General features: G+C 34.3%; 1 protein-coding gene across 2 annotated transcripts in view; it reads left to right on the forward strand.

Annotated features, from left to right (window-relative positions):
* LOC149791319 (serine/threonine-protein kinase/endoribonuclease IRE1-like) overlaps nt 1–20,031 on the forward strand; it is a 107,150-nt gene extending 87,119 nt beyond the window's left edge. For both annotated transcript variants that reach the window (XM_089969845.1, XM_089969846.1), the window contains exons 10-12: nt 1,521–1,629; nt 7,437–7,519; nt 12,529–20,031. In XM_089969845.1, coding sequence (XP_089825971.1) covers nt 1,521–1,629; nt 7,437–7,519; nt 12,529–12,696 — 360 coding nt within the window. In that variant the 3' untranslated portion in view covers nt 12,697–20,031. The remainder of the gene's footprint in view (nt 1–1,520; nt 1,630–7,436; nt 7,520–12,528) is intronic.
* Nucleotides 20,032–21,929: the final 1,898 nt, after the last annotated feature.

Here is a 21,929-nt window from a genome sequence, read left to right on the forward strand (position 1 = left end):
GGGCCCGAGTGGCTGAGTGGTTTAAAGCGCTTACCGTTACAGATCACTGCTATCTCACCTCTCTCTTCGTGAGTTCGAGTCTCAGCCTCGGCTAATTCTGGTATGTGATAAAGCCTGCCAGTAGCTTCTCGTGGATGGGTCGGTGGTTTTTCCCGGGGTTTTCCAATGTTCTTCCTCCAATTATACTGGCTGCCATGTATAACCTATCTTGTGCTGAAAAATGGCGCTAAAACCAACAAACAACAACAACTGTCCCATGCGGCATAAATTGCAAGGTGACTATTGCGCGCTTCATTTACAGAGTGTTCGACAAGACAGCAAAACACAAAATCCATACTTGAATTGTTGAGTAGGAGTCAAAGGTAGGACACAGTTATATATTGCTTGTAACGGAAGAAACTATCATGCGTTGAAAAGATACTTTGAGATAACAAATGCATCTGAGGACGTAAAAATAAAAAAACACAGAGAATTACATGGTGAGATATATTAAGAAGCGTTATATTGAAGATAAGTAAATAATATAATGAATGAAGTAAAAACTGAGATTAATGATGATGAATTTAAGAAGCACCCAATTTATGATGCATATGAAGCAAATAAAAATAGTGTAATCAAAAATTGTAGACTGAAAAAAGAAACCAGTTTTGTCAGTAACATTGGTTACATGATGATCGGTATCAGAATTTCTGGCAGTAAAACTGAAACATTATCTTGTACATATATTTATTTACAAATGCTTCACTGGTTTGATAGAAGATGATCTTGCTTTCAAATTATATAAATTATATCAAAACAGATAATCGTATTAAAAATCTTCATGCGATCACAAAAAACAAGAACAGTAAACATGGAAATGTTGGCAATAAAAAAAACACACCAAGACCAGTTAGATCAATTAATCTCGATACTGGAGAAGAAAAAAAAGTTTTTATCAATAAAAGCTGCTGCTGGAAAATATCTTGATATTCTTAAAGTTTCAAAACAGCATATAGCAAATTGGGTAACTAACTCAGCTATAGCAGAGTTGTTAAATCAGAAAATAAAATTTACACACATTACACAGAAAATATCATACTAGTCAGTGGTTCAATATAACATTTTTTTGGCCTGTGATTTGGTTATCTGGTGACTTAAAAATAAACCTTGTCTGATTCAGGATAAAACAACAACGAAGCCATGACCTTGCACAATGGGGATAACAACAAGTTTGTATTACAACCATTAGCATAAGAAACAGGGGCTTCTATATTTTCTTAAAAAATAGTCATGTTTACATCACTCTGACCGCCATTTTCTCTGTTCACCCCCTGTGCTGCTTGGATATGGTTATATTAATCATAAATATTGACAGGTACACCTATGCAAAGCACCTGAATTCACTTTAGATGGTTGTAATGTTAAGTAGTAATTAATGGGATGTTACATAGTGATTTGCAGGACTTTTCGCCAGATCGTTATGTGGGAGTAACATTGATTACTATGCAATTTAATTCATGTTTTTCTTCGTTTGACTTAAGGCTACAAGTGACTGGATTGTTGTGAAAATGGTTTACGAACTGGAGAAAGATGGGGACAACATTATCAGGGGTGACTGGAAAAAGCACCTCTCCCAAGAACTTCAAAATGGTAAATCAATAAATCTGTATAGGTTAGATTTGGTTAAATGATCAGATATGAAAAGGTTAAGACAGTAGAAATATTTTCACTGTTATCTGCCATATGTTATTGATATAACTGACCATTTGTTTTAACAATTTGCAAATTATATTTTTGCTAGCAAGTTTTGTTGTGCAAGTTATATTGTCTCACTCTTAAAATTGATATTGTATATTTTGACTTAATAGTTTCAAAGATCTGATGAACGTGATTTTGAACTTCATGTTTTTGACATAAAAGCATTTAAAAAAGTATTAGACCATTTATCTCATGGTATGATTCATCGTAAACTAGTTTTGTAAAGGCTGTTGTTCTCATTATTTCACTAATATTTTGTGTAGAACCCATTTGGTAGGAAACTTTGACGGACGGTATAAGGATACAAATTGCATAGTAATATATATCAGCATAGGAAACAATGAACATTATCATTATATTTTTTTTTAAATATCTAATAAAAGTTTAAAGTCAAAATCACCTGAAACATGCACCATTTTTGAAGAACAAATAATCACCCTCAGTTGTGAAATGCAACCTTCTTTGATAGAGAGATGTTAACTGGAATGAGATAAACTTCTATGCCATTGTTTGCAGTAAGACATGGTTGGTCTGGGTAAAGAGTATTTAGTGTTCGGGAGAGTGATGCAAACTTACATGCAGAAAGAGATTTTCCGATTCTCGGAATTCTTATGCACATTTTTCATTCCATATCAGTTCCTATTGTATAAAGATCTTTTAGCTATTTAGCTTACTTAAGTATCACTAAGGTTTGGCCTACAATTTAATTTTTCTGAATGATTTTAACTTACACTGCCTTAATAATATAATTAATTAAGTACATTTTCACTAATCATTATTTAAGGTAATATGAATTGAAGAAAGGGTAATGGACAAACAACTTTGTGAACCAGTACATATAAGAACAATGCAAGAGAGTAGGTATAATAACAAATAATTGCAATGGCAACTTAGAAATGTAATATTTTCATTGGTCGGAATGCTACCACGTGATCAAAATTGATTGAGTTTATTTCTGTATGAACTGTGTGGAGAGCTACTGTACAGCAGAAGATAAACACTGCCAGTTAAGGCAGACACGAGAAGTAAAGATTAAAGGAAAAGAACATTCGAGCAAATTTAAAAAAAAATAATTTAATAAAATTGAATCTGAAAGACTAAAGCAACATATATTTCTCATCTTTTATGAATAAAATCATTGTTTCTTTGTCGAAATTTGTGAAAAATATGAATAAAAATGTTTGAAGTGTGCAAGGTAAAGGTCACTGGTGTATTGAATTTTAGCTATCCAACGCTAAAACTGAAATGTCAGAATTTGGTGATTTTTCACTAACTTTGCCTTATGAGATAGATTTCATGCACAAAGATATTGAAAATTTTGAGCATCCATATCTGACGAGCGTTTTGAAGTGGAAGTATCACAAACTAAGTTATCATTTAGTTTGAATGAACCAACACCAGTCCAGTTCCCAGCTGATATCAGGATGACCACAAACCGAAACGCTTAAAATCGCTTAATGAGGAGGATCTCTTAGCCATGTCGGAATAGCGATACTCAAAATCTATCAAGAAAAACTCTCAATTTCACAGGTAGACGTTTTCATTCAATCAATAATCATAATAAATTAACTAGCATAATAACAATAAACAGTATAGTGGACTGTTCATTAATGTAAGCTTAAATAATACTGATTGATACTTAAATTGCTTTTATTTATCATTGTATATAATCATATATTATGGAAAGGCAATATGTTGTCTATTTGTATGCAAAACATTTTTTTAAAATCATTGATGCCATTTTATATGAAAATGAGACTTGCTATTAAGTGAATACAATGAAGTTTGTCTTTAAATTAATATTTGTCACAGCATAAAAATGAAACAAATCTGTTATACCTGTTATATAAATACAATTTAAGGAAAGGAGATATGCATTAATGATTCTTCACAAAGATCTAAATATTATGTCTCTGTCTGACCACTCCAGGGAACTATCATTGAAAACTTACACAAGGCCCAGCACTCAGCATACATAAAAAATGAGTAACATTCTTTCTAATTATCTTCAAATGTAGCATTGTCTGCTCAAGACTCTTCTGCAGTACTATCTCATGTAACAGTAAATATATTCAAGTAAATGCTCAAATGACCCCTACAAACCCAAGCAGTACTACTCAAGTAAATGTTACTGAATCTGACCAAAATCCCCTGCAAGCACTACTACATAATACACTGAACTCTATGTCATGTTTCATTACACAATCCACCTGTAATTTCAATAATTGCACCTTCCAGTTTAACTCCAACTAAAAGAGTAAGTGCAAACCAGTTAAGGAAATACATGACTTTCAAGTTAAGTGCCCCATGTCAACTATCCAGACTAGAATATTTATTTACAAAACACCATGTATCACTCCTAGATTTTTATTATAGGGTAAATTAAGAAACTGCATAACAAATAGTTAGATACAAGTAAAAATATTAAGTAGTAAATACATGAATGTGTCACACAAATTATTTTATGAACGTGTCATACAATTTTGAATTTTTATAGTGATATTACATTGTTGTATTATAATTATTATTGCACTATATTTAGAAAAATGTGTAACCAATAAACACAAATTTTACAAATTACATTGTCAACCTGTTTTGAATCCCTGTGTGAAACTATTAACTTCTTACTCTAGGACCATTCTACATCATCATCTGTCTCTGTCTGCATCTTTACTTTTGTGTGTCTGTCAGTTTCTTTTCTATATTGATGTCACAAATTTGACGAAGTGGATCAATTTATGAAACAATGCCAATAACACAAATCATGGAATAACTATAGGGATAAAATAAGTACTCAATTCGTTTAGGACTGTGTTTGTATGTGTATATTTATGTCTGAATCAACAAAACTGATCACACCTTCTGTGACCTAACATCATACACCTACATGTATTAGTTCAGCCTGTATATAAGCACGAAAATATGTTTTGAGGAATGAAATTAGATTACGCACGTGTCCGAACAGTGATGAATCTGCCAAATCACTTTCAGTCAGTCTATGAACGCATACATTCTTACAGCCATCACATCGTGACTTTGACTATTTAGCTTCTACTTTGAACACACGTGTACGTTAAAATAAAATATAAAAATCATGGTAGCATTGTTAAAATCCTTTTATTTGCTTCCTTTGTTTGATGGACAGGTATTATGATGACCTAATTACGATCAAGCAGGACAATCACAAATGCTATAAATAGCTACGTAACAGAAACTCCAAACCTGTATTACTACGCTCAATGAAGATTTTTGTTTTTAATGAGCAGACAAAATAACATAATGAATAATTGAAATGAAACAGCCTACATGACGCCTTACTGGCGTTATTTGCTGTGTGAGTCAGCAACTGACAGTTTATACCACGACAAACTCAGAACAAATAGCGTTAAACTCTTAAATGAAATATAATTATTAAATAAATGAATGAAAAGGAAAACAAACAAGTCAGAGGATTACAAAATCCATGAATGAACTTTAAAGAAGAAATAACAGGACCAAACAACATGAATATTGCAAGAGTGTTTTTTTTTTTAAAGAGCATGATATGAAAATGGAAAATGTACTCGTTTTCATGCACAAAGTTCCACTTTGTTCACACATTTTAATTATAGTGGAATCTAAAACTAAAATGCACATGTTAGGTGTGAAATACAAATGATTCTTTTGAATAAGGGTTGGAGTTTTCGTAAACATAGCAATAAATCAATGATCATTAGAGCATGTTGCCCTATTGTAAACATAATAACCTTTTAAGCTAGATCACAAGCCACAAAGCGTACATAATTATAGGAGCTGATTCAATAGGAGAAGTCATTCCTTCATGCAATTTACGGCATCGGATGTTTTGTTTAACATTCTAGGTATAGTTATTTTTTTATTCTTTGCGTATCCTGGCATTCATTACAATTTAATATAGTAAATATTATGTGTGACCACAAAAAATGAAGGTAGGAAAAACACGGTTATTCGATGATAAAAATATTCTATAATTCCTTTACATTGCTTGTTGGGATCATGTATACTTAGATTATCAGCTTTAGATTAATTATGCATTCCACGTGTAATTTAATGGAGGGGATAGATTAATGGACTATATGCATAGTATGCTAAACTTCAGCTTTAGTTGATGATGATAGCAAGTACAGATGCATGGAATATGTTTTAGATAGTGGTTGCCAAAGGCATATGACTTGCATTCAGACAGCAACATAAATATTTTCTAGGGTTGGGATCACTTGAGCAGATAACTTTAAGAGGCTTAGTCAAGAAAAGATTCATCATGACTCTACCCTGATGTCATAGAAAATAGTTTATTTTTATATTTTGGCCATCGATGGCTTGTGACAGTGGTCAGTAATTCATTGTCAAGATGAATATAGTTTAGATATTTTTTCTGCATAATAATTAATGTTTACAATGGCTGTTTTTTACTGTTAACCCTTTACCTCATAGAGCATAGTTACAAAGTGCAGCGCAGTATAAATAGAACACCTGTTACCTATTCGACTCCATACGCATAGACCTGCCTGTTAACTGTTGAGCAATGTAGTATCTGTTACGTTTAACAGCAATTTTAACCATTTTACATTTTTGGTACACATATATTATGTCTGGAAAAATGTATGAGTAAAGTCCGATTGTTTTAGCTGTGTAATTATTTTTCACGGAATCATTTTTATGTGCTTTAAAATCTTGAGAGAACTCATTCACCGTCAAGTCAGTGAGACCGCGTGACCAACTGTAACTGCCATTCTCATACTCGAAATTTACAAGTTTTTTGTCCGCGTCTACATCACTAAGTCATCTGAATTTGACAATTTATAAAACTTATTGCTGCCTACATCAATATCAGAGCCTTTACCTAAGTTATTGAAGCTTTCATAGTTGTGATTCTAATCGTGAAAACTTCGTAAGTACTGAATGATATCCGCAACCTCCATTTTGGAGAGTGGAGATTACGAACCAGTTACTTTAAATAGCAGATATAGATCACAGCATAAACAGTAACCACGTGATCTGACGTAATTGTCATTCACAGAAATGAAAGTAATATTTAATAGGGGCTTTTCCCCGAAGGTGGTGCTACGAAAACCGGCTTAAAATGACTGATGTTTACAGCAGAGGTCAAAAGGCGCTTCCATGCGAATGGAGTAGAGACGTCAAAAGGCACCTCTATGCGAATGGAGTAGAGGTATCTTAAGGCACTTGCATGAGGTAAAGGGTTAAAAGCTTTATGGAGGTGAACAATGTAATAATTGACTACACTCTTTTTTGGACAAGCTCAGCCATTTGATAGAAAATTCATTAACTCAAGTCATCAGTCACAGAATAACCATTGCTTTCGCTAGATGCGTTCTAAGACTTAAATATGTCCTCTTCAATTAGTAACAAAAAGATGTACTGTTATTTTCATTCTTAAGCTGTTCAGCCATGATTGTTTAGAAAAGAAGGTCTTGAAATAGCAGGTGTAATGAATCATCTAAACAAAACCTAAGCAATAAATGACGAATAATAAAAAAATATAATACTATGAACGGTATAGCATACTGGTATAATATTATTGTACAAAAGTTCTAGCACAAATGTGTATTAATGTGGATATTTCATAAAGAATGAAGAATATAGTTTAATACAAACACGTCTAACTGGAAACTCTAGGAAAGGCAATTAAGTATATGATTTTGTTCCGATAATTTCAGATATACGAAAGGATTACAGAGAAAAGAATATACGCTATAGTGAATGCAGTGTTAAAGATCTTTTGCGACTTATAAGGAACAAGGTAAATGTACCTAGGCTACTATGCAAATGGATATGTTAGCATGTACTTTATACGCCACTTCAGAGCTCAATTGTAAAACATCCTTATAAGTTGGAAATTATATGTGAAAGTACTTTTAATGAACAGACACCATTAAATCAAAGGCAACCTTGTCCAAAACCAAACTTGAATTTGTACGTATCTGCCTCATAAGGGGTCATTGTTCTTATAGAAAGTATGCTTTTCACTGTAGAATGGATTGCCCCAGGTAAAGGAATAACTGCATGAAGCATTATTAGTTACTATGGTAATTTATTAATATTTCATCAAATCACTTATTTTGATCATGATCAAAAAGCCACTTCATAAGATTATCCACAAATTAATACATTTGCTCAATTTGTCCGTTATAGCTTATATGCAAATCTGATGTCGTACATGCCATCTGTCTTTAAGGCAAACTGAGCATATAGTATGCCCCTTCATCCATCGTTTATGAACAATTATTGTCTACACTCATATTTAAGCCATATTTATTTCTCGTTACATACTGATCAAACCTAGAATATGAGATATAACTATTTGTGATATGCTGATGTGTAAATTAATGAGCTTGATTTATGCATATTAATCAGGTGATTGTGATCTAATTTTCCAAGGTTTGATAATTAGCAAGATCCAAGCATATTAGTATTGTCTGCGCTTGTTAACATTCATGAAACTGAGTTGATGTTGCCTACACTTGGTAAATTAACTTATGTTTGCAAGATCTTGGGCGATCATAGTTGTTAATAATATACATTTCTAGTAATGAGATTGCCTGGCCTGTAATTCTCAGGACGATTCAGCACAACAGCAGCGTTGATTTGGATCCAATTTTAATCAACTTCAGTACATGGACTTATCGTCCTTGAGCTGTAATATTGATATGAGAAATCTGTTGGTGATTTTAATAAGGTGATGGTACATCTAATTGATTGGTCTTCTTTGTATTCGATACATAACATTTGTAATCTGATTTCTATTAAACTTGGTAGATATGCTATTATATCAAAATGTTGGCTGGATATGGCTATGAGCGAGATATATTCATATTTATGAGGCAATATGTTCTCTGATTGTTGAAAGTGTTTTCCATCTTGATACTAAATTAAGATCGAATTTCGACACAGCATGGTAAGTAGCTTTAATCACCATGGTCTTAAACATGTCCTGAAATAAGTAAGATCTGGGCATATTGTTGCGTTCATTTTCATTTGATTGGTGAACTTGTTACATTACTATAAACTAAAAGTCAATTTCTGTAAAACTTGGCACATCTTTCGGATAAGATCGATGTAGAGGGAAGTGTAATGACATTAATGATGCTTTGTATGAGACGGATAACACCAATTCCAAACCTCCACTGCCTTGCGGCTAAACCCACTCACAGGAAAGGCTAAGGGAGTACACCCCAACATAAAATCCAGAGACGGAGTCCCTAAGGCGGTCTGACAGTGACTTCAACGTCATTACGGCAACTCCTGCCACACCGTTAGTAACAAGCTGTATTGGCATTCTTTGTCCCCTTGGGTCCACCTGCTGAGGAGAGAAGGGGGATCTGGTGCATGGGCAACAGCTCTATACCACCCTGCCCAGGCATCATAGCTCTACTGGGGAGGACAGGGAAGCCAACTACACCTTCTTTTGGCAATGGAAGCCCTTAGATGAAACTAGTTGCCTTCATTGAACCTCCATTATCAGGCACAGAGAGGATCCTTGCCTTCCGGCTGACAACATCCTCAGGAACAGCCAACATCTTCAGTGTGTACACCCGATCCCGGCTCCATCAACGAGGAGAAAGACAAGTTCTGCGAGGTTCGGAATCAAGCAATATCCAGTATCCCCAACAGTGAAGGCATCTACCTACTAGGAGACATCAATGCTACATTGGGAGCTGACCACGATGCCTGATCCACCTCTTTTAGCTCTCACAGAAGGGGTAAGATCAATGAAAATGGTCAGCGACTGCTGGACATGTGCCGCTCCCATAGCCTATGTGTGACCAACACCTTCTTCAAATATAAAGACATCCACCAGGTGTCATGGAGACACCCACGTTCCCACCACTGGCACCAGCTAGACATCGTCATCACCAGGTGTGAGGAAATGGCCAGTGTCCTTAATCACCTGCAGTTACCAAAGTGCCGCTGCGACACATACCACTCCTTCGTGGCCAGCAAGGTACGAATAATACCGAAAAGCAGCACCACCCCAAAAAGAAGGGTCGCCCACGCATCAACACATGCTGTGCAAACAACCTAGAGAAGACACAGCAGTTCATTAGTATACTGCAGGAGGCACTCACCAAAAGGACACCTGATGACACCATCGACTCCAAGTGGTCCCACCTCCGTGACACTGTGTACACTACAAGCCCTCAGGAGCCAACACCTACTGGCTGAACCTCTGCACCATTGTACAGACAGCTGCCGACACCAGGGATACAAGGGACATGTACGAGGGTATCGAGAATGCGACAGGCCCCCCACCTCCAAGAAACAGGTGCAACGATGGGTTGAGCTGTATACAATCCAAAACATCGTCACCGACACCGCCCTGAACGCCATCCCAGACCTGACAGTGTGCTTCAATGGCACAACATCGGAGGCCTTCCCAGTCAGTAGCGGAGTGAAGCAAAACTATGTCCTTGAGCCGATGCTCTTTGCTATCTTCTTCTCCATGCTCCACCATTACGCCTTCAACAACTGCAGTGAGGGAGTGTACATCTATACCATGGCTGACGGCAAGATGTTCAACATCGCCCTTCTCTGTGAAAAGTCTAAAGTCATATAAGTAATCATCCTTGAATTGCTCTTCGCGAACGATACAGCCTTGTAATCACACACGGAAGATGTACTGCACCACTTGGTATGCCGCATCTTCCACGCCTGTAAGGAGTTTGGACTGACCATCAGTCTGAGGAAAATGAACGTCATGTCGCAGGACGCAGACTACCCTCCCTCCATCGCAATCGATGGGTACAACCTGGAAGTTGTTGAGAACTTCACATACCTCGGGTCCACCATCTCCAGCTTGAGCTCCATTGATTCTGTGATGAACGGCAGGATTGCCAAGGCAACATCAGTAATAACCAGACTGAACCAGTGTGTCTGGAATAACCCCAACCTCACTGAGAAGACCATACTGTGCTTCTACCAGGCCTGTGTGCTATGCACACTCATCTACAGCAGCAAGGCATGGACCACCGATGCGAGCCATGAGATGAAACTCAACAGCTCCACCTGAGATGCCTGCGCCGCATTCCGCACATCCAGTGGCAGGACAAAGTACTCAACATAGAGGTTCTGGAACGTGCCAACATGAGCAACATGTTCCCCATTCTCAGTGAGAGGCGCTTTCGCAGGCTCGGGCACGTAAAGAGAATGGACCCAGTCCGCAATTCCAAGGACCTGCTATACGGTGAGCTAGCAGAAGGTGCACAACTGATTAGACGGACACGTCTGCGTTACAAAGATGTCTGCTAGAATGATATTTAGACGGCCAACATCAACGTGAACGACTGGAAGAGCTGTGCTGACGACCGCTTCACATGTCACCTAGCTGTCAGACAGGGTGTTCAGAAAGCCGAGGAAGTGAGAAAAAAAAACATGCTGAAAAGAGACACGGGAGGAAGGCGAAACAACATCAGCCTAAACAAGCATCGTCGTCCACCTGCAGCAAGTGCAACTTAGACTTTCACTCCAGGGTCGGACACTTCCGCCACTCACAAAGGTAGAGACAGAACACCCAACTGGAAGCTACACCATCGTCTCCCAAAGATGGACGGATGCCGAGAAAGAGAAAGTTAAGAGTTTGTTTTATACTAAAGTAAAAATAGATAAAATTGACTGTTTGCAGTTGTTGGAATAAAGATTTAATTGGCTTGTGCTTTACAATACTTCGTAAGCCTACCTAGTTCAATAGTCAACTGTTAAATTATGTGAACCATGTGACCTTTATATAGGTAGTAAACGTGAAATAAAATGATCATTTATTGCTACTGTTTTAGCCAATGATTTCAATAATCAATCAGATTTATCTGCAAATGATTGTAGTTTCCAACAAATCTACATGCAATTTGAGTTCGAAATATGAAAGATTCATCAATGAACCTAACTGAAATAACTGTCATCATCGTCAAACAATCTACAACGATACATTGCTAGTTTAATCATGTTACACTTTAACAAATTTTTGTTTTTGGGTGTCTATACGACATGTCATGAACACATTTTAGCATGACACTTGCAGATGTGTTGTTACCATGATTAATATATCCATCTGTAAAAACAGTATTTCATTTTTATTTTCTTACTGACCAAAATTCTTCATTTGCACATGACAATGGAGTAAATATATAGGCGATAAAGGCTCTTTTAGACCAGGATTCACTTGAACAGATTGATATATTTATACATTTCGAAACCAAATACATACTCTAATTGTTATGTTCTGCTTGCATAAAATGTAAATGCTTTTCAAATCATTATAATTGTATAATTTTTCAGTTTTCTGTCGTGAATATGTATATGCAGTAAAAGCATGAAGCTGACAATTTCAAACTACCACATACAATTTTACCTGCGTGGCTACTTTCTGTGCGTTAAAATCAAATTATCAGTGTGCCTTTTATAATTTTATCCCTGAGTATTATGGTATACACCTATCTGTCTCTCCAACTGTTACTGTAGGAACAAAGACTTAAGTATTACATGGCATGATGGAAATCATGCATTTTAATCTGTACAAATATGAGTATATAATTTGCACATATCAAATTATAAGAATAGAAAATATAAAATATATTATGCCGAGAAATTCTTATTTTGCATACTTAAGCATATAATAAGTAGCTGTTTTATTTATGTTTCTCATAAACTAGTTCTTTATTGTTAAAATTAAAGCACCAATCGTTTAGCTTACATTTATGTGACAGATGTCTGCCCCTCACAGCAATTTAAAACTCCAAAATATTATTAAACTTTCAGAGGCACCATTACAATAAGATGGCTGAAGATGTCAGGAAATCTATTGGGTCACCACAAGACGAATATCTCGACTATTTCACAACTCGATTTCCTTTGCTGCTTTTACATGTATACCATGCTATGGAATGCTGTGCCAAAGAGGATACCTTCAAAATGTATTACAAATAATACTGGACATAGCCATGAGCTGTATATCTTGAATATGCCTTTCAAAGTCCAGAAATATTCGCATAAGAATGTGTTAATGGTGTAACGTTTGTTGAAATCCATTATATTTCCTTTTAACAAGGTCAAATATTTTCTATGCAATACTTACTTCTTAAATGCTTTGAAAAATAGTAACTATGTAAAATAAATGGTGAAAACGATTAGCATAAAGAAATCAGCAATCATAGATCTGGCCTACTTGTGCAGAAATTGAATTTTACATTATACATGTAGCTTTGCTGCTTTGTCAGTCAGTTAATTAAAGATCAAGACATTAGTCTAGCATGAACAGTACATGTTTATTGTAGCAGATATTAAAGAGAATGTGTAACAAAGGCTGACTGAATTAATTGCTGTAGCCATTTGAATCATTGAAAAGTATGCTTTTCATGCATTACAATAGCATATGTATAAAACAACATGGTCATTTTTCAATTGATTAAATCAGTATTATAATTAATGTGGTTTAAAATAAATGCACTTAAAAGCACTAGAGCTGCATTATAATGAGTTTAAACACAACTAACTTATATAATTTTAATCTTGACATGCAACTGTTGTTACTGTAAATGGTATGTTAAAATATATATTTGTATGATTTACTCTGGTTTTCTTATCCAATGAATTTGCCCCTAATGCAACCCCTACGAGAATTTTTGTTTGCAAAATTATATTTTGATAAATCTACTTTATATAATATACTTACCTATTGATCATGTATATTCATGGCAGTCGATTATGTAACAAGATATGGAATATTTTAATGAATGTAATATCATGATGCTGTGTGAGATGCCAATCATTTTTTAGATAAGATTTTTAAATGTGCTGAATTAGACATAGCATGCATATATTTAGACATCTTTGGATGTAAATGGTGGTTTCAGTAACCGACACATGCAACATATATGTACCAGTTTAACTATCTTATCTGCAATGAAATGAACATTATTACAACAAACACCAGCATTCATACCTGTTTTATTCTAATATTCAAAACCGCTGTCCTATTTAAAAAAGGCATATACTTCAAATGTTATACTGCTGCACTGCTCGCTAAGCATAGTGGTTATTTATTATGTCTATATCTACGTATTAATCCAATCAAAGATTTATATTTGTTCATGTACGTTTTATTGTATTTAAAATATTCATAATTTGTTTACTTAAAATCACTAAAAGGAACATGAGTGAGAAAAGTATGTATTGAACAAATGTAGATGAAACTGATATATATGTAGCCAGAATACTTGCTTGAATCATTAGTAAGGTCAAGTGTGGTTATGGCATTACCCTGCTTGTCCCAAATTTTTCTAATTTCAACATTTTTAAAAGGAAAACCACAACATACATTTCATCTTAACATGGCATAGTGCGCCCTGCCATGAATGTTGTTTGTACAAATGACGAATACATAAACTTACAAGGGTGCATTTGACTTCAAATTGAAGAACCTTAAATTACATCTCAAACATTGCTTTCAAGTAGTTGACAACCTTTGGCATACAATAAACCTCACTCAACGAACGTTTTCATTTGCAAAAGTGATGCTTTTCGACTGTATATTGTGGCTACCACCATTAATAATATAAAAACCTTTTAAATAACTTTTCATAAAACACCCTGCAGATTTTGATCACGTTTGAAATGAAGCACTCTGGATTAAAGATCTTTAAAGGTTATACAAATGATGTTGATTCACCATCAAATATGACCATACTTTTTGAAAATATGAAATCTTTTCACTGACTTTAGAAAGCTCTAAACAGAATTTGATCAGAGTTAGCGTAAAGCATTCTGACATGAAAGTCATTATGTTTGACACAAATTATGAATATTTTCCACCAAATGCAGCGACTGTTACATAAAATGGAATGTCTTATAAACTGATTTGGACAAAGCATACTTAGATGAAGGGCATATACGTTGATACATATTATGACCATCTCATATTAAATATGGATCCTGTTATGAATCCATACATGGTTCTTAAAACAAGAAACCTCTCAAGAAAGTTGTAATGCTTTTGGTCATTTTACCTAGTGAAAGTTATGCGTTTTTGATTCATCTTCATTTAATTGCATCTGTTAAACATTCCGACTGTAACACCACACTATACACATAAATCTGTATTAATAAATCTGTATTTTCATACATACTTACGCTTCAATTTATAGTGTTTTAAATCTAAATCCCGGTACACCAGATGAGAAATGTTTTATTATTTTACCCTTTTTATTGTAATAAAAACATCTAGACACTGTATAATCGGGATTAGAAGCAATTTGAAGAAAAACAAGTCAAAATGACCATCAGTCGGGACAATACAGTAAATAAATACCAACCTATGAACTGACTTTACTGTATTTTGATGTATTTGACGTATTCAAAACTAAATAACGTCAGGCAGGTAACACATTCATTGGATACTTTATCATAAACAAATATGTTCTTCACACATTTTAAAGAATGTACAGAGCACTGTGTATATATAAATACCTCAATAAGTGAATTAAAAAGTTTAAATGTATTGTCTTTTTATATAAGTTACCTCACCATTTGCTTTATAAATTAGTCTTATTTGTGACTTTCCAGCATTGTATATTGTAACTTCGGCGTTATGAATGTACTATGTTACACAGGCCTGCATAACAAATATATTTTTGGTTCTGTAAGAGAAGTGTCTGCAATCACAGTATCCATATAAGACCTTATCAAAACTATTACAAAAAAATTAGAAGATACTATCATTGAACAAGACATGCCCTCCTGACACCTCCACTAAATGTTTTTGTTTGGTTACAAATGAGTTTTGATTGCAACACTAAAATGAGATTTTCAGAGCCTTGAGAAATGTAATTCGATTGGCTACTGAGGTTATGTAATATAATGTGTTATTGTGATAATGAGATAACATCATAACAAGTACTCACATTGACAGTTCAATTGGTTAATTGAGACATACCCTCTGCATATGTGTATGATTGAAATGAGTGTTGAATAACAAGTTTTTTTTTAGCTTGCAATATAATATACGCTTCAATTATGGCATATTAATATCAAGATAACTATTAGCATGGCAATTAATGTCTTTGTACGTTCGCACATGTATAATTTGAAAAAGGAAAAATACTGAGTTTACACAGCTAACATTTGAATATGAGCACTTGTTCCAAGATGTTGCCACTCGAACAAACAAAGTATACCACGATGATGAAATTGTAGATTCTAATCGTGTAAAAAAGCAGCCTTACAAGATGGATCCTCTCACGCAAGATTGTTTGAAGAAAAAAGTTGAATATTTGTTTGATATTGACTCTACTGATCCAAACAAAAGTAACTTGAGTTCGCTGTGTATTCTTGTTCCGAAACCAAATAATTCTTTTCGAACTTGCACAGACCACAGAAAGGTGATAAGAGTCACCAAAACAAACTAATTTCCAGCACCAAGAATAGATGACTGTATTTACTGAATTGGAAATGCAAATTATGCCACCAAATTTGAGCAGTTGAAAAGATTCTGGTCGATTGAAAAGAATGTTCGGCCTTTTCAACTATCGATGGAGTCTAACAATACAAAGGGATGCCAGTTGGTATGAACGTTCTCCCTCTACATTCCAGCGCTGGTATATATGGCTGTGACGCATATATTTACAACGTCATTATTTACAGCGATTTATGGAAAGGTCACCTGGATAATATGCATAAAGTCGTCTTTCGATTGAGCAAAGCAAATTTGACAGTTATTCTAACTAAAGTAAATTTTGACAAGCTTTGTCACATTTTAGGTTATTATGTGGGACATGGTCATGTTAAGCTTGTATAAGCTAAGGTTGACAGATTTTATAAGGTGGTCTAGGTTAGTGATTGATGTTAGCTTCTCCCTGACTAGGTCGCCCTTGAAGGTGTTTGGTCTCCGATAGACTACTACAGGTTTGTTTGGGAGGATTAAGTTTATTGCATTGCACAATTACACGATGGGCCAGTGTTTCCCGATGATTTTACCAATGTTGGGGTAGTCTGGATGGTAGGTCAGGATAAATGATATTATGTCAGTATTTTCCTTCTCTCTGTATTTTAGTACGTTATTGCGGTTAATCAAATGTTTTGATAATTCTTCAGACCTTTTGTGGAATGTCGATTAACCCAGGCTACAACAAGCGGAGACAATCCAAATGACCAAACAAACAAACAGCAATGACACGTGAGAAAAACCAACAAGTGTTACTGCAATTTCTTTTATACTGAGATGAACATTACATACCAAGCCAAAGATGGGTTTCTGGCAGTTAACCTTAATAGAATTTTATATCATAATGATGAAGGTATAAAAAGCGGCAAAGGTATCTCTGACAACGCCACATGTTTGTATCTCATTGTACATTATGTCCAGTAACCCATTTGCTGTAGACACACGTATGGGTTTGTCTGTCCCTGAATTAGGCATATATATGACGAAGATTATGGTAAGATTCTTATTATCAACACATACAAAAATACAAGCATAAATATTACGATGAGAACGATTGGCATTGTGTTACTTTACTTAACGGAGTATATTAAAGTAATGGCTCCCTATATTCGCTAGTGATGTCGAATTTGAAACATTTTATTTTTTGTATAAAATAGGAATAGTGATTCAGAGCAGCCAAAAGTTAATCAAAGTAACCAACCAGTGGTAATCTTTTTATGTAGCACATGCACTCGAGAGTTTATGTGACCATGTGTGTGCAAATGGCCCAGATGATTATCTTGGCACTTAGTTCAGCCTGTGCCACGCTAGTAATGATGCCACAAGATGTCATAAACTTTGAAACAAGGACACAGGGCAAAGTCGAATCAAATATTCTGAAAATAAAGTTATTTAAATATTTTACTTATTCGTCTCCCCCGCTCCATCATGTCCAAATAGAAGGTTTTAAGCTAGTGACTCATATAATCCTTTCAAAGCAGATATAGTTGCTGGCTTTGCACTATTGCACACTTTCTGGTACAATCATCTTAAGAACACATGACCATGAAATGAAACGTGTATCGCTGACACGATTATGTCAGCATATGTTTTACAAAACTTATTTTCTGATATTAAAGAAAATATACTATTTTCAGAAACAAGCGATTGCAAGTGCGATAACATATTTAGTGTAAAAGTTGTTTGCCAGCTTGAAAACAAGATGAAGGCGTATAGAAATACAATAATTGTTTCGCTTGTTTTTCCTCAATAATTAGAATGTATGATGTAAACACTGACAAAGTATAACAATGTAAGAATGCAAAGTTGTCAAACGTAGTAAGAAATATGTTGTTCAAATTAGATACACAGAGGAATTAATATAATAACACATCATGCTAGATATGTCATTATGTGCTATATATGGTTAATACTGATAACTTCAGAATGACGTGTGTCACTTTCAGACATATGTTAGTTGTGATACAATCAGTATTCTACATCAGCCTACATAATATGTGATAGTATAGGTGTCCACTAGATCTCGGTGGAGGGCTACGGTGATCTGATTGTAGTCACATTTGTTTGTGAACCATCTATATCTCACCAAGATATACATTTAGTTTGATCCGTCCATCGCAAGCTGCACGATGGTATGATAAATAACGTTGCTCTTCCCCATATGATGGTAAATGTGCTTTAAGGGATAACATGAATAATGTGCATTATATTCAATGTTCACTTTCGCATCTAACTGGTAGATCGACACCTTCTAAGAAAATGATTAATCTAGTCTCACTGAAAAACATTTCTTTCATAATAAAATTAGGTTCGAAATCGCTTACAATAAAATGTGTTTGTATGGACTTTTAATCTTCAGAGTACACAACTTCTATAATCTAACATTTTCAACAAGATTATTTTTGACAGTGTAATACATTTGTTCTGTTACTAACACATAACGTCCACATTGCATGCAATTGAACCCAAGTTATTTGTCATGAACGTTGGTAACCACATACGATATGAAAATGTTTTAATCGTTCAACTAACTTAAGAAATTATATAATCCTTAATTTGCATTGTAATAAGATTGAAGATTGTTTACAGTTGAAACGTTTGCATTTATTGTCACCATTGTGAGATTAATAGAAAATAAATAACTGGTACAATTAAAACAAATAGCCTTCGCCTACATATCAAAGTTTGTTAATAGTGTTCATGTGTTACATGCTGTTTTACATGGGTATGCTGAACCAATATTCCTCTGTGTGTGCTCTGTTTTAGAGGAGCTCAATATTTTCGTATGGAATGTTCCTATTCAATTAGTCAAATGTTTTATAACTTGTATATGAGATTGTTTTCCTTGCATACACACTTTTATAACCAGTGTAAACACAATCAGTTACACCTGCATTAAAAATACTGATACGTTATGTTTACCAAAAGACTGGTAAGCATTGCTATGTTTAGACTGTGTAAGTTTTCTATTCATTAATAAATGAATAGGAAACCAAAAAAAACAATATCCAAGTTATTAAATTGTGTGCTATCCAGATGATAGATTTTAATGTTTATTTTTGTAATTATGTGTCTTTTTTATGCGTTGATTATCCTCAATGTTTTATTCAAAGGCTCATAAACGTTATCATGTTCTGCGTTCAATGACCTCATTTTAAATGTAGTGTTTCGATTATCGTGTCTTGTTATATTGGCTCTAGTTTCTTCAGGAACAACTCACATGATTATAAAAGTATTTCCTGTGAATGATACAGCATCATTATTTATTCATTTGAATATTACTGGTGTTACTGCCACTTAATGATAATAACTTTTCCAACTTCATGTTAAGAACCTCCAATATATTCACACTCTCCCATGTACTATATTATTTCCATTGCAATAAAAACAGTGTTTTGTTCTAACTAGTATGCTATCAGTAATTTTATGGTAGTATATGTTTTAATTTTTGCTATACAATAATGACTGTTATTATTGACCAAGCATTCGATATTAAATATTATTAAATTTCTAGCATTCATATTTGATTTTTAAGAACTCAAACTTTACCAGATTTGTTATTATTATTTTAATGACATAATAAATGTTCGGGACACACAGGAAATTTAGTTTTTATTCACGAGAAAGCCTAATCAAATCAAAGTATAGCACCTACTGTGTTGTGTTGTGGAAACAGATAACATAGGCAATACAGCCTATGGTGGTTAACAGTGATAATGTTTAAATCTGAACATTACTTTTATTTTCCTGTTTAATTTCACGATATTCTACTGGAACTACATTATGTTTCTGTTGAGAAAGGATATCTTTCCCTATGTTCTTCAAACCTGTATTTTCATAATAAAGTCTACTTTTTTTCTTTCTTATTTTCTTACTCTCTCTTTGTGTCTGTCTCTCCACTTTTTGTCTCTCTCTCTCTCTCCCCATCATAGTAAACATAACTTAACATCTAAAGACTAATGACATGCTAATATATACATGAATGTGATCAGTGAAAATGCCTAGTCAAGAATACATACAAATGAACGCAACAAAAGAAAAGCAGGCTTGCGAATATTGAATTTTTTATAATTAGGTGTCCGCATGAATCTTACTGACTTAACTAACGTGATCTGTTACTATTTGAAATTCTGAGTCACAATACCGTATGGTATACCGGTTATACTCAATGAGAAAGCGGTACATATTTTAAGAGAACAACTATTGTTTACATATGGTAACAAATTTACTTCGGTGAGACTTTAACTGTCAAAGTCATGATCATATCTGAAACCGATGGATAAAGCAAGAATTGACTAGTGGCAATTGGAAGCCAAAATTAAGTGACAATCGAAATTTGTGGGAAGCAGTCTGATACCGAAATAGGTTTCAAGCCTTCAAGTACAGAAATATAATGTTTGAATGCAGAAATATACAAATCTGGCAAGGCATAACCGTCCAAGAAACTTAGAATCATTAACAACGGTTGCTTAGTTATGTTACATCCTGAAGTTTATTGGAGCATTCTGTCCTGCTGATATAACACCACCCCCCCCCCCGCTCAAATATTAAGAAATGTGTTAACAGAAATATAAGTCTGTTTATTTTCGTACGATAAGTTTCAATAACTTGACAAAATAGACAATCTGAGGCATTATATTTGCAATCTACATTTGTAAAATTATACTTATACTTAGTAATGCAGCCAATGGTGACACTGATATAAAATGGAGAATTAAGTCCATGCAAATCGAGTAGATATAATGAAAATAATTTATTAAAGAAGTGAAAATATTTGTTATTGCCATTCGAGACATAAAAGGTTCCCACTTCACCTGTGATACATTTTGTGAACCTACTTAAAAGTGTAGATGTTATCAGTACAAAGTGTCTAGTATCACCTACATTTGTAATACGGATTTTATTCAAGATTTCTTCACTATTTATTGAATGTTTCTTGTTCATTTACATTATCCTATTTCCTTGAGAATTTCAAGGTTAAATCACAAGGACCTGCTCACAATATTCGCCACAGGATTAGCGAGACGTTCCTTTACGTCTAAAAGTATGAAAACGTCCCTTTTGTAATTGTGAATTTATATGATTCAATTCATAAAAAACAAGTTTAATTGTATTTCTTAAGTTTTTTCAGTTATTAGTTTATTTCTCGCTGTAGTAGTTGAAGTTGTGATTGTACTTATATTTTTAAGAGATATTTTATTTCAGGTACGTTGTTCTGTATACCTGACATTCCAGCATTTATCATTTAAAATTCAGTAGAACGACAGAAGAAATCCACAAATTGAAGGCGATGATGTGTTTGTGGTAGCTTATGAAGTGTTGATGTGTCAACAGTCCTTTATTGAAACACAGAAATATAATTCCAGGTTTGGATACATTATGAATTCCAGTGAATGTCTCTTTCCAAGAAATGTATCATAACATTTTTGTATTTCCAAAGGAAAAAAATCAATAAATTCAATAATTTGAAAAATTAAAATTCAGTCCAACTGATACAACTTGAAAGTGTAGACCTTAAAGCATGAATTAATAAATCCTCTCAGTTGCAAGATTATATAATTCTCCATTTGACCTCAGGTCACAATTAGCATTACCTAAAAATAATATTACCTAATGGAAAATAACCTTCTACAATGATCTTGATGTTTACAAAATCCAAGCCATAACCTAGACCGTGCAAATGTACTTAGGAAATTCCAAAACCTAGACCCAAATAAACATA

This window comes from Sinohyriopsis cumingii, chromosome 9 (genome assembly GCF_028554795.1).
Source record: "Sinohyriopsis cumingii isolate HCF-2022 chromosome 9, ASM2855479v2, whole genome shotgun sequence".
In the NCBI taxonomy this organism is placed as follows: domain Eukaryota; kingdom Metazoa; phylum Mollusca; class Bivalvia; order Unionida; family Unionidae; genus Sinohyriopsis; species Sinohyriopsis cumingii.